The 12306-nt window shown below is 36.9% G+C and overlaps 1 protein-coding gene across 1 annotated transcript in view; it reads left to right on the forward strand.

Annotated features, from left to right (window-relative positions):
- The window catches only part of flvcr1 (FLVCR heme transporter 1), a 55520-nt gene that overhangs the window by 18083 nt on the left and 25131 nt on the right, over positions 1 to 12306 (forward strand). Inside the window, exon 5 of the mRNA XM_042095026.1 lies at positions 3117 to 3220. Coding sequence (XP_041950960.1) covers positions 3117 to 3220 — 104 coding nt within the window. The remainder of the gene's footprint in view (positions 1 to 3116; positions 3221 to 12306) is intronic.

Here is a 12306-nt window from a genome sequence, read left to right on the forward strand (position 1 = left end):
AGTGGTGGTTGCTAGGTTTTTGCTAGGGTGAGATGGTTGTTTGGGTGTTGCTAGGGTAGATATTGTGGTTGCTTTGCTCAATAAAGTGGTTGCTATGCTGGTTTTTATGGTGATCATGTTGGTTGCTATAGCGGTTGCTAGGTTGACATTATGGTAATGCTTGCTAGGCTGTTGCTATGGTAATTATGTTGGTTGCAATGGAGGTAACTAGGTAGGAATTGAATTGGACATGGATACTGATGGATATTGATAAACATATAGTTTTAATGGATGTTGATAGGCAGATGGTTTAATGGATGTTGATAGACATAGGGTCTTTTCGAAACAGAAGGCATCGACTCCCTGCCTAAATAGAGAGCTGTCTCACTAGACATGACTTCGGTTTGAATGCATCTTAGAATCTTTGGATAACACTATGGTATGACGTTAGCAAAAGCCATAATGTTAAACTAAATTAGCTTACAGAAGCTAGAAGGCTAACAGTAGAAAGTAGTTTGACAGACAGCACATATATTAGACCTGATGCTATCAATAGTTACAACAATGGTATAATCAGATATTACTATACATATTTATCGCTAGGTCTTGACAAATCTAAGCAAATAAATGTCAAACAAATCACATTTCGACAGATTCAGCAGCCATTATCGGTGTCATCCGCCATCTTTGTTTACTTTTCACAGCTGTTTCATGCGTTGTCGCAAAGGATCATGGGGTAATAGGGAGCATGGAGGATGCATCGATGCTGCCTTCAAAAATTACCATTATTTGGTTAATTCTAAGATATCTTAGAAGGCAGCAAAAAGTGTTTTTTTGGGGGGTTTTAAACCACACTTGCTACCTCGCTCCTCAGTTAGATATCTTAAAAGGCAGCAGTTTTTACTGTTTCAAACATAACCAGCTTAATGGATGTTGATAAGACAGTTAAATGGATGTTGATAGGCAGACAGTCTAATTCAGTGTTTCCCAAACTATTTTTCTGGGGATCCACTTTTTAAAAACGACAGACCATTGTGACCCAATACACTTCAGATCTAACATGCAACCACCAAATACTGCCCAAAACGTTGATGTTTTAGGCCAAGGATTCTCAAACTTTTTTATGCCGGGCCCCCTCAAACCATTCTACAGTGCATGAAGGCCCCCTTGATCCTGTTTTGCGCTGCCACCACCATATCTACATACATCTCTTCAGTGGGTGAGGTCATACATGGTTGGCAGAGAAAAGGTGGTGAATGTGGAAGGGACCTTGTCCTCACCACTTAAATTAACTTGTGGAGTTTTATTGTGTTTTTATCCTTTTGAACACTTCTTGTTGATTTTTTATTTCAATAAAGTTTTCATTCATTCAGTCATCTGGGTGGTTGGATAGATATGTAAATACTACTAATATAGGGTTTGGTGATGCACTGACTCCTCTGCTGCATTTTCATTGTGTCCTGGGGGAACACAAGAAGTAGGCTATTTACAATGCTAGAGTAAAATATAAATATATCGCGACTCTAGAGGGAGCTCTACAGTCGCCAAAAATACCCGAAACTATGCATGTGTATACCTTTAATGGATGGTTGGATGAATGGTTTGAAGTAGATGGATGGAGAGAAAGTTGGATGGAAGGTGCCTTGTGTCCTTGTTGAATGGAGAGAGAAACAGAAGAAGGGGGCCTAGTTGAGCAGCTGGCAGGTGATAAAGGTGCAAATCAGTTTAATTAGCTCTTTATGATGTCATAAAGCCAATGCAAAGCCTTTGGGAAAAAATAAGCTTGTTTTTTGTTAATATCTCAAAAAGTATGGGTTTCCAAAAATGAAAAGTCATAGCAAGTTTTTCCTTTTGAAGACCTATGTTCCAAAGTTTGAATGACGTTTTTTTACGTTAAATGGTTCAATTTGAATTGGGTCGGGAAATTTTGGTTAGAAGAATAAAATGTTGCGGAGACCGGCGCCGACATGAGTGCGGCACTCCGCTTTCGACATTTGATTACTTTGACAACAATATTCTCAATACAACACCACACACCAGCGTCAAACTATGCTACCACTTGCACTGGTGTTCTGGTGGACATTAACTTCAACTTGAGTTCAACTTAAAGCTGTGGCCGCTGAGGGGGATCGGTCAGAATGTGCACACTAAAATGTTCTTCCAACAGGTTTATTGCAAAAATACAAAAAGATGCCTAAATCCCAATAAATATGCCTATGTGCATGGGTGTATGTGCGTGTGTGTGTGCGTGTGTGTGTGTGGTTCTGCAAGAGATAATGAAAAGAGAGGCAATGATCAGCTATGTGCTAAATACAAATTAACATAAGCTACAACATGAGCTATAGCCTACACTTGTCTGCTGCGTGTTACAATAGCAACCTAGCTTAGCTGAACATTGCATGACCTCACCAACTTACCATTAGCACTACTGATGGATATTTAATAGGTAAGTACAGCATAATTTGGTACACAATTCACGTAGGCATACATAATAAGGAACAAGGCACTGCTCGACATTCAAAAGGATGGATCCTAACATTTCTGGGTGGTTAAGTTCACACTTACACCATAGGCATTTCACTTTCGGTAAAAATGCACACAAAGTAGGAAATACAGCTTGAAACACTATATGTCTTGACAATCATCTTAACAGCACATGCGGTCACTTAACGCCAGCTCTCTCCAGAATTTTCTTCACCTACTGTATTAACAAGGCCACCGTCCCGGAGGGCAGCATGCTTTCTGAATGGCTGGTTCGGAGGCATGCAATCACACTACTCTAGAGTCGACCCTTTGTTACAACTGGTGTGCGGGGTTGTATTGAGAATGATGTCAAAGTAATCGAATGTCGAAAGTGGAGTGCGCTGGTTTCCGTAACACTTATGATAATAATAATAATAATAAGACTTTGTATAACAGTACAGTGCATTTTCATGTAATTATGCTTATTTTATGAAAGATATGAATTCTGCCTCTTGTGCTTTTCCTCACACATTGCCATCTAAAATGCACCTGGCATGCAAGCATGTTGTTTGTAATTGCATGTGTGATGCTTTTCATGCAATGTCTAATAAAATTGTACAGTGTTATTTTATATGCTTTAGACTCTTACTATCTTCTTTGATGTTTGCTGCTAGAATGAAGAGAAGAATGCTGGTAGGATTGGCCTAACCCTGGTTTTGGCTGGGATGGTGGGCTCTGTCATTTGTGGGGTCTGGCTGGATTACACTAAAACATATAAGTATGTTCATTTAACTATTATTAACTAAGCATGTATTTCAAGTGTACTAGGGCACTAAATGTTTTCCACGTTTTCTGTTTATTGTTTCTAGATTGTTTTATTGGGCTGTCATTTAATTAACATACGTATGGCCATTTGCATTGTACTTTGTAGGATACTGTTTTTACATCTTTTTTTGTCTCAATAATGTGCCTATATTGTAATATTGGCATAAGGTAGAAAATATTGTAGATAATACCACAGGTTTTTTAACCCTGGGAGCTAAACTTTTTTTACACTTTCATAATATATATTTTCATAGAATGAAAAAAGTTGCGGGGAAATGGATGAGATTACCTTGCTATCATTCAACATATGAAGTGATTTCAACATTATGAATCATAATGGTTATTCTAAAAGTATTTAGATGAAACCAATAGCTAGGTTTAGTCTGTGGTGTGGGGAACATTTCTGAAGCCAAATGTGCCAAGACCTCTAAATGTGTTTAGAAGTTAGAACGGGACATCACATACAATAAGTAAAGTAGTATGGTATATGGGTATACATAAAGATCATTTGGCAAATTCCCACAATCTGCTTTAAATAAGAAAAATGTAGTCATTGCCATAGGTAATTTCAGAGAATGTCTAATAAGGGGAGAATGTTCACTCTCGGGAAACTTCTGGTTTCTGAACTGGTTGCAGTTCCTCCTCTGGTTCCATGTGAGGTCTCACAAACAAGTACAGAATGAATGGAGGTCTATGGACATTTTTCAGGATATATTTTTTTGTCTAGAAATTTGAATGTTGCATTTGAAGGGGGGGGGGGGGGGGGGGCAAAGAAAATACACACTGCTGAGTATTATATTTTTTGAGTCACTTATTTGTTCTGAAAGCCTTTCAAATGTGCCAATGATGTCATTCATTAGCAGAACCATTAGCAGGACCAAATTAAACACACCAGAGAGGTAACTCATCAGGGCTTTTTTGGCTCTGCCACCTCTTTAAAGGTCCACTTTTCAATATTTTCACCTTAATATAACCTTTATGAAGCCAATTTGATGCTAAACAAACTTGTAATAGGGGAATTGTTCACCTAGCATACAGCATAGCCATAGTGACTCGCTAACAAGAGAACCACACTGCAAAAACTGCTTATCTAACACAATCTAACCAAGTGTTATTAATCTTATATCAAGATAAAAAAAACTAGTTGGTATTGTTTTCAGTATAAAGAGACTTACTTAGCCCTTTCTCATGAAATCATTTGACTTAATTTAAGAAAAGTTTGACTTATTTTAAGACATCTCATCCTGAAAACAAGCAAATTTGTCTGCCAGTGCGTTAAGCAAATTTGTCCTAAAAACAAGCAAATTTGTCTGCCAGTGCATTGAGTAAATTTGTCTTGATAAGACACCTTAAAATAAGTCAAGGTCTTCTTAAATTAAGTCAAAATGATCTTACGGGAGAGCACTAGGTAAGTCTTTTCATACTAAAAACAATACCAAATAGATTATTTGATCTTAATAGAAGATTATTAACACTTGGTTAGATTTCATTTTTTGCAGTGCAGCCATGCAACTTCAACAACAGTCAACCCATAGACATCTCACGAGAATCGGCAAACATTACTTTGTTCTAAAAAGCCTTTCAAACCTGCCAATGATGTCATTCATTAGCAGAATGCTAGCGTGTTATGGGCAACGACCCAACTTGTAAGAAATCGAAAGGACATAAGTACTCGTTCATTCAACTTTCGACCTATAATCCATGTTGAACTTGCAAAAACTACAATCAAATCAAGATTTCTCATCGACAATCAGGTGAAAGAGACAAATTTAGCCGTCTAGCTCCATAGACCCCCATTGTTTTTGCACTTGTTCGCGATCGCCCCTAGTGGAACTGCAACACCATGTTACATGTATACATGTAAAGTTAGGTGTCAACGGCATAGCAGTGAAACTGAACACCATGTCATCAAAAGATACTGGAGGAGATAGATGATGAACAGCAGAGGCCCCAGCACAGAGCCCGAAGGAACCTCTTTGGAAGAACTCTCCAACTTGCAGCTCATTAATGTACAAACCTGTCAGTGTCCTGTCAGTGAGGTAGGAAGTGAACCATTGATGAACACTGCCATGGACAATGCTGGCTAGAGGCTACAGGAGAAGAAGATGAGAGATGGTGTCAAAGGCTGCGCGAGGTCCAGGAGCATGAGTATGGAGAGGTCCAACATCAGTTGCTCAGAGGAGGTCATTGGTTATTTTAACCAAGGGAGTTTTCATGATGTGCTTAGGATTAAATCCAGACGGAAATAGCTCAAAGACATTATTGTCCCTTGTAACACCGCATTATGTAATAACACCGCATTATGTATTAACTTGACTAAATGTAATACATTTTCACTTCATTATGTAACAACTGCTGTATTTTGTAATAATCTGCTGCATTTTGTAATAAATTGCCTGAACGCAATATGTAATAAATTTTACCGCATTTTCTAATAAGTTATTACATATTGCGGTTGTAATTACAAAATGCGGGTGTTTCAAAGAAAAATGGATGGTGCATTATGTAATGTTCATATAGCAGTTGTCAAATGGTCACTTGTTCAAATGTATAGCCTTTGTTTACGCAAAGGCTGACTGACTGTCATAAGCTCTTAATGAAGACATAAAGCCATGGTGCTATTGAAGAAGAGACATGTTTATTACAGAAAGCACTGTGAACGTTATTTTAAACTCTTCTGTCCTCAGCTTTTCCCACACTCGACACTCTTCATCACTTTATTCACTCATGCAGCCTGACTTGTTTTGGGGGAGATCTCATTTTTGTTTGGTGCTAAATTTACGTTTGTTTGACTTCATTGATGCCGACTGATGGAACATTGACCCCTGGAGGACCCTTACTTTGAGCTACCTGTCCTGGCCGTCGGTCCAAATAGCACAAAGGAGTTTGCTCCAGGATTTCCAAAGCAAGAGTCTGAAGCACATTAATGTTTATCGTCCAAAAAGTTGTATTGTGGATGGAATAGTCATGGTGGCATCTGCTGAAAAGGTTCTCATACACAAGTTAGCATCACAATTGAAGACCACTCATGGGGACAATTTTGTCATCTCAAAATATTAATGGGGACTAGTCACAATGATCCCCAACTAAACCTACCCCGATGGGACTACACCTTAAAGATACTGTCAGCAATTGCACAGGAAGTCGCGTTTGTTGATGTATATATTTACATTATAGGCCTATTTTAATCAAGGACCAAATGAAACACATCAGAGAGGTAACTCACCAGGGCTTAATTTGTGCTGAAATGTAAAATATAAATATATCACGACTCTAGAGGGAGCTCTACATTTGCCAAAAATACCTGAAACTGCATACTGTACCTTTAATCACTATACATTTACATTTAATCACTATACATTCAATATAAAAATCTATAACGTTAAATACATTTTCTCTAGTATAAAAAGAGGTGGCCACCGCACACTGTTATATTTTTTAGTGATCACTAAAAAATATAACAGTGTGCGGTGGCCACCTCTTTTTATATATGAACTATAAAACCTGCAATCCACCAGCACCATGGCTGTGCAAAGGGATTTCTTCTATTTTTCACATTTTCTCTAGTATTTAATGTTCCGTCATTCATTTATCATTGAGGGTTTTGATGCATTTTTATGTTTGATGCATTTTAAATGAGCTTTTTCAAAGTGAAAGAGAGAGAGAATGAGAGCGAGACATGAATGCTCAGGTCAGGCAGGGCATCATGCAGTGTCACAGGGCCCAACAGCAACAACTGGCCTGTAGTCTCTATCAAATAGCCGTCCGATCTATCAAAATAAAAAAGACAAACTTGTTGGTTTGTTAGACAAACTTGTTCATTCCATATGTGAAGTCATGGATAATAACATGGATAAAGGACATGGAGTAAAGAAAGAAGCAGGGAAAAGGAGGCTCAGGGCTGTGTTGATAACAGAGTCTTAAAAGTTTATTTATGGTGATCATCAGTTCAAATTGTGAAATTCAAGCGCTATACATCATAGGCTATGCATTGTAGCTTGAAATTAACTTGGCGACATTTGCTTTTGTGCAAGTGTCTACTGCCTCATTATCATGTCAGATTAGGCCAGGCCCACACTGCAAAAACTGCTTATCTAACACAATCGAACCTAGTGTTATTAATCTTATATCAAGATAAAAAAAACTAGTTGGTATTGTTTTCAGTATAAAGAGACTTACCTAGCGCTTTCTCATGAAATCATTTGACTTAATTTAAGAAATGTTCGACTTATTTTAAGACATCTCATCCTGAAAACAAGCAAATTTGTCTGCCAGTGCGTTAAGCAAATTTGTCCTAAAAACAAGCAAATTTGTCTGCCAGTGCGTTGAGTAAATTTGTCTTGATAAGACACCTTAAAATAAGTCAAGGTCTTCTTAAATTAAGTCAAAATGATCTTACGGGAGAGCACTAGGTAAGTCTTTTCATACTAAAAACAATACCAAATAGATTATTTGATCTTAATAGAAGATTATTAACACTTGGTTAGATTTCATTTTTTGCAGTGCATCTATTAAAAAAGCAACAATAAAGTGATTGGTCGAAAAACGTGTTTTGCCGATTTCCTTTTAACATGTGCTCTGTGATTTTTTTTTCTTTCTTGCTCCTAACCTGCTGGAGCAGCACCCTATCAGTGACGCCAAAGCACTGTTTCAATCTCAAGCATCCATCAAATTTTACCAAGGACAAAGTCCTTTGTTTTACCTAATTTTCAAAGATGTGTATCCTCAGCGTGCTTGGAACACCCACAGTCCTGTGCACACATTTATGGATGATTTAAAAACTGGTTGCGATGGCGAGCTAATTAGTAAACTTTTTTTCTTTATGATTTTGCTTAATGGTTACTGCGCTGCGATTTATTTTAGCAAATTAATCAAACATGTATTGAAGTGGGAGAATGACAATAGGTGCGTTTCCATTAACCCTGAAAATGCGCAAATCTAAAACTGCAAAATGAAAAACTAATAATGGAAACACGCAAAAACTCACGATTATTGCTCGCATGAGCTGTTTTTTCAGAAGTATCAAAATAGCACTACATCGCAAAAAGCATTGGAAATACTTGTTTAAGATTTAGGTGAGACATAACGCTAAATGCATTCAAATAAGGTGGTGCGTTTCGTGTGGTCTAACAACACAGCGTTATTTTAACTGTATACACCTCCGATTTCAGCTGCAAAAAAACACTCTGGAAGCCGCTTAAAAAACACTTTTGGCCACTTGAACTTAGGAGTAGCTAAGAAGTAGGCCTATTCCAGACACCCGCTGGAATGTTCAGTTACTATATGTTACATTTTAAAAGAAACATTGGGATAACGTACCCCTACATAAGTTAACTACTGTTGATTTTAAACATTACTTTATCAAGAAACGATAAAAATGTGAAATTGGGCTTGCCTCAATTTTGAATGATGGGCATTGACAGCATCTGTCAGCTACATTGGAAAGTATAGCCTGTATATCGCTAGGCCTACTATCACTACTATCCATAACTTAATCATCTAACGTTATTCAGCCTTTTAAAAAACATTTTGGACACCATGTTCATTTTATTGATTCTCTATATAGACCTTGTACAAGTATTACGTTTCTGCAAACACTAACTTGACCTCTCATCCTCATTATTAAAAACAGTAAATGGAACAAATGTTTCGTTGGAACCATACAGTCTATGGTAGGAACTGAAGTTCACATAGGTTTTGGTCTCTCAACTGTGTACACCTCATTTTGAATTGGTTGCCGGTTGTTTGCTGCTGAACCGCATCATAGCTCATTACCATAAAGTTGACAAAGTTTCAACTTTCTGCTTGACGCTCTGGTTGCTCAACACACCCAAAAAGCAACGCTAACAGATTTGCAGCTTCCGCTGAGAAAAGACGGCTTCCCTTGAAAATTAATGACTTCTTGTAACTTTGAAGTTCAAGTCGGCGGCAGTGTATACGTACAGTTAGAGTTGGTTCGAGGTGAGGACATCAAAGCAAATCTACTTTAAGCACTAACAAAATCCAAGCAGTTATAATGTTAAATATGTCCTCCCAGAACTGTCGCACACTGCAAAAATTCAAATCTAACCAAGTGTTATTAATCAAAGAAATCTATTTAGTATTGTTTTTAGTATGAACAGACTTACCTACAGTAGCGCTCTCTCGAAATATCATTTTGAATTAATTTAAGAACACTTTGACTTATTTTAAGGAGTCTTATCAAGACAAATGTAGGCTACTCAATGCACTGGCAGACAAATTTGCTTGTTTTTAGAACAAATTTGCTTAGTGCACTGGCAGAGAAATTTGAGAGAGAAAGTTTTCAGAATGAGACGTCTTAAAAGAAATTAAACTCTTCTTAAATTAAGTCAAATGATTTGATTAGAAAGCACTAGGTAAGCCTCTTAATACTGAAAACAACACCAACTTGATTTTTTGATCTTGATATAAAATTAATACAACTTGGTTAGATTTTATTAGATAAGCAGTTTTTGCAGTGCATCGCTGCCAAGTAATGGTTTCGCTTTAGATATTTTTCCTCCCTGTACATTCTGACCCTCTCAGTTTGACTATCACATATTTTGGTGGATGCAATTGAAGATAAACTGTCAAAACTTATTCAGATTTGTCAGATTATGGGAGATCCGTTTAGCCTAGAAATCTAGACGCACCCTAGCGGCGGCAAATTAATTTGCTCAGCTTGTACGTCTAGTATCAAACCATAGGGATTCACTGCAAAAACTGCTTATCTAACAAAATCTAACCAAGTGTTATTAATCTTATATCAAGATAAAAAAACTAGTTGGTATTGTTTTCAGTATAAAGAGACTTACCTAGCGCTTTCTTGTGAAATCATTTGACTTAATTTAAAAAAAAATTGACTTATTTTAAGACATCTCATCTTGAAAACAAGCAAATTTGTCTGCCAGTGCGTTAAGCAAATTTGTCCTAAAAACAAGCAAATTTGTCTTGATAAGACTCCTTAAAATAAGTTAAAGTCTTCTTAAATTAAGTCAAAATGATCTTCGAGAGGGCGCTAGGTAAGTCTTTTCATACTAAAAACAATACCAAATAGATCTTTTAATCTTAATATAAGATCAATAACACTTGGTTAGAATTCATTTTTTGCAGTGTTTCTATTGGCTGACGCCGTGGATGTCATCCAATCACAGCGCTCTATTTTGTTAGAGAGTCTTAAGGCGGGCTTAACAGGATAACGACAGTCCTGCGACAGTGAACAACAAGGAAGGTGGCTATGGCGAACGAAGAGCGGTTGTTTGAATCGGCGTTGGCGTCAACTTTGGAGGAGTTGGACTTTTTTTTTATATAGTTGAGCAACACAATGCACTTAAGTCATTCCTTTTGAAGAAGGATGTATTTGCCGTTTTGCCGACCGGATACGGATATGGTCGTAGCGCTGGCCTATTGCATGCCTAGGCAGTTTGAAAGACAATTCTCTGCCCGCCCCTTGGATTAAGCGAGGTGAATGGTTCGATTCCAGACTATACATTTCACACTGCAAAAAATGAAATCTAACCAAGTGTTAATAATCTTCTATTAAGATCAAAGAATCTATTTGGTATTGTTTTTAGTATGGAAAGACTTACTAGTGCTCTCCCGTAAGATCATTTTGACTTAATTTAAGAAGACCTTGACTTATTTTAAGGAGTCTTATCAAGACAAATTTACTCAACGCACTGGCAGACAAATTTGCTTGTTTTTAGGACAAATTTGCTTAACGCACTGGCAGACAAATTTGCTTGTTTTTAGGATGAGAAATAAGTCAAACTTTTCTTAAATTAAGTCAAATGATTTCATGAGAAAGCGCTAGGTAAGTATCTTTATACTGAAAACAATACCAACTAGTTTTTTTATCTTGATATAAGAATAATAACACTTGGTTAGATTGTGTTAGATAAGCAGTTTTTGCAGTGCAATGATATAGGATGGCCCGCCAGGCTAAGATCCGTTGTCACATCCATCTAAAATGACTATTGCAAAAAGGTAACACTCATATTTTATTGCACCCCATTGTGAAATCTAAGGCAACGAAATACATAGCAGAGTAGGCTATTCGGAAAAACTGATATTTCCCCTCCTTCGTTTTTAAAAATAATTCTGTTCACACCAATGCTAAAAACTACGGTGGCGCATTGCATTCACGTCACACAAAAAAAATCAGGTTATGAGATAGACCTAACAGCTTCACAAGAGAATGTCTGAAGCTGAAGTTCCTTTCAAACCTTTACTTAGGATTCACTGTAAAACTATGCAGACCAACAGAGTACACTGCAAAAACTGCTTATCATACAAAATCTAACCAAGTGTTATTAATCTTATATCAAGATAAGAAAAACTAGTTGGTATTGTTTTCAGTATAAACAGACTTACCTAGCACTTTCTTGTGAAATCATTTGACTTAATTTAAAAAATAATTCACTTATTTTAAGACATCTTATCTTGAAAACAAGCAAATTTGTCTGCCAGTGCGTTGAGCAAATTTGTCTTGATAAGACTCCTTAAAATAAGTTAAAGTCTTCTTAAATTAAGTCAAAATGATCTTTTGAGAGGGCTCTAGGTAAGTCTTTTCATACTAAAAACTAGATTTTAGATTTAAAATTAGATTTTTTAATCTTAATATAAGATCAATAACACTTGGTTAGAATTCATTTTTTGCAGTGTACATCTCAGTTATTTCCTTCGATGTTTTGTTTAAGAGCAATCATGTAGACTAGCATTTAAAGTTACAGAATAGAAACTAATGTGTTAGCTTATGGCTAGTGTACAGTATATGAGGAATCCCATAGAGATGCTAACGGTTAGCATAATCAATAAAAGTAGATATGTATAGCCAACTTCAGTCCATTTACGAAAGGGTTACATAAGAAGAGTTTTTTGTTTACAACTGACTATTTTCTCTCAATATAATACGTGTAGGAAAAATGTGACTGTTTAACTCATCAATGCCACTTGAACAAGTAGCCTAGCTGCACAAAATAAACAATAGGCGTGCGTGTGACCAGAGCCCGTCTATTAGACATTCTCTGGTGTGACAAC

Source organism: Alosa sapidissima, chromosome 6 (genome assembly GCF_018492685.1).
Source record: "Alosa sapidissima isolate fAloSap1 chromosome 6, fAloSap1.pri, whole genome shotgun sequence".
Taxonomy (NCBI): domain Eukaryota; kingdom Metazoa; phylum Chordata; class Actinopteri; order Clupeiformes; family Clupeidae; genus Alosa; species Alosa sapidissima.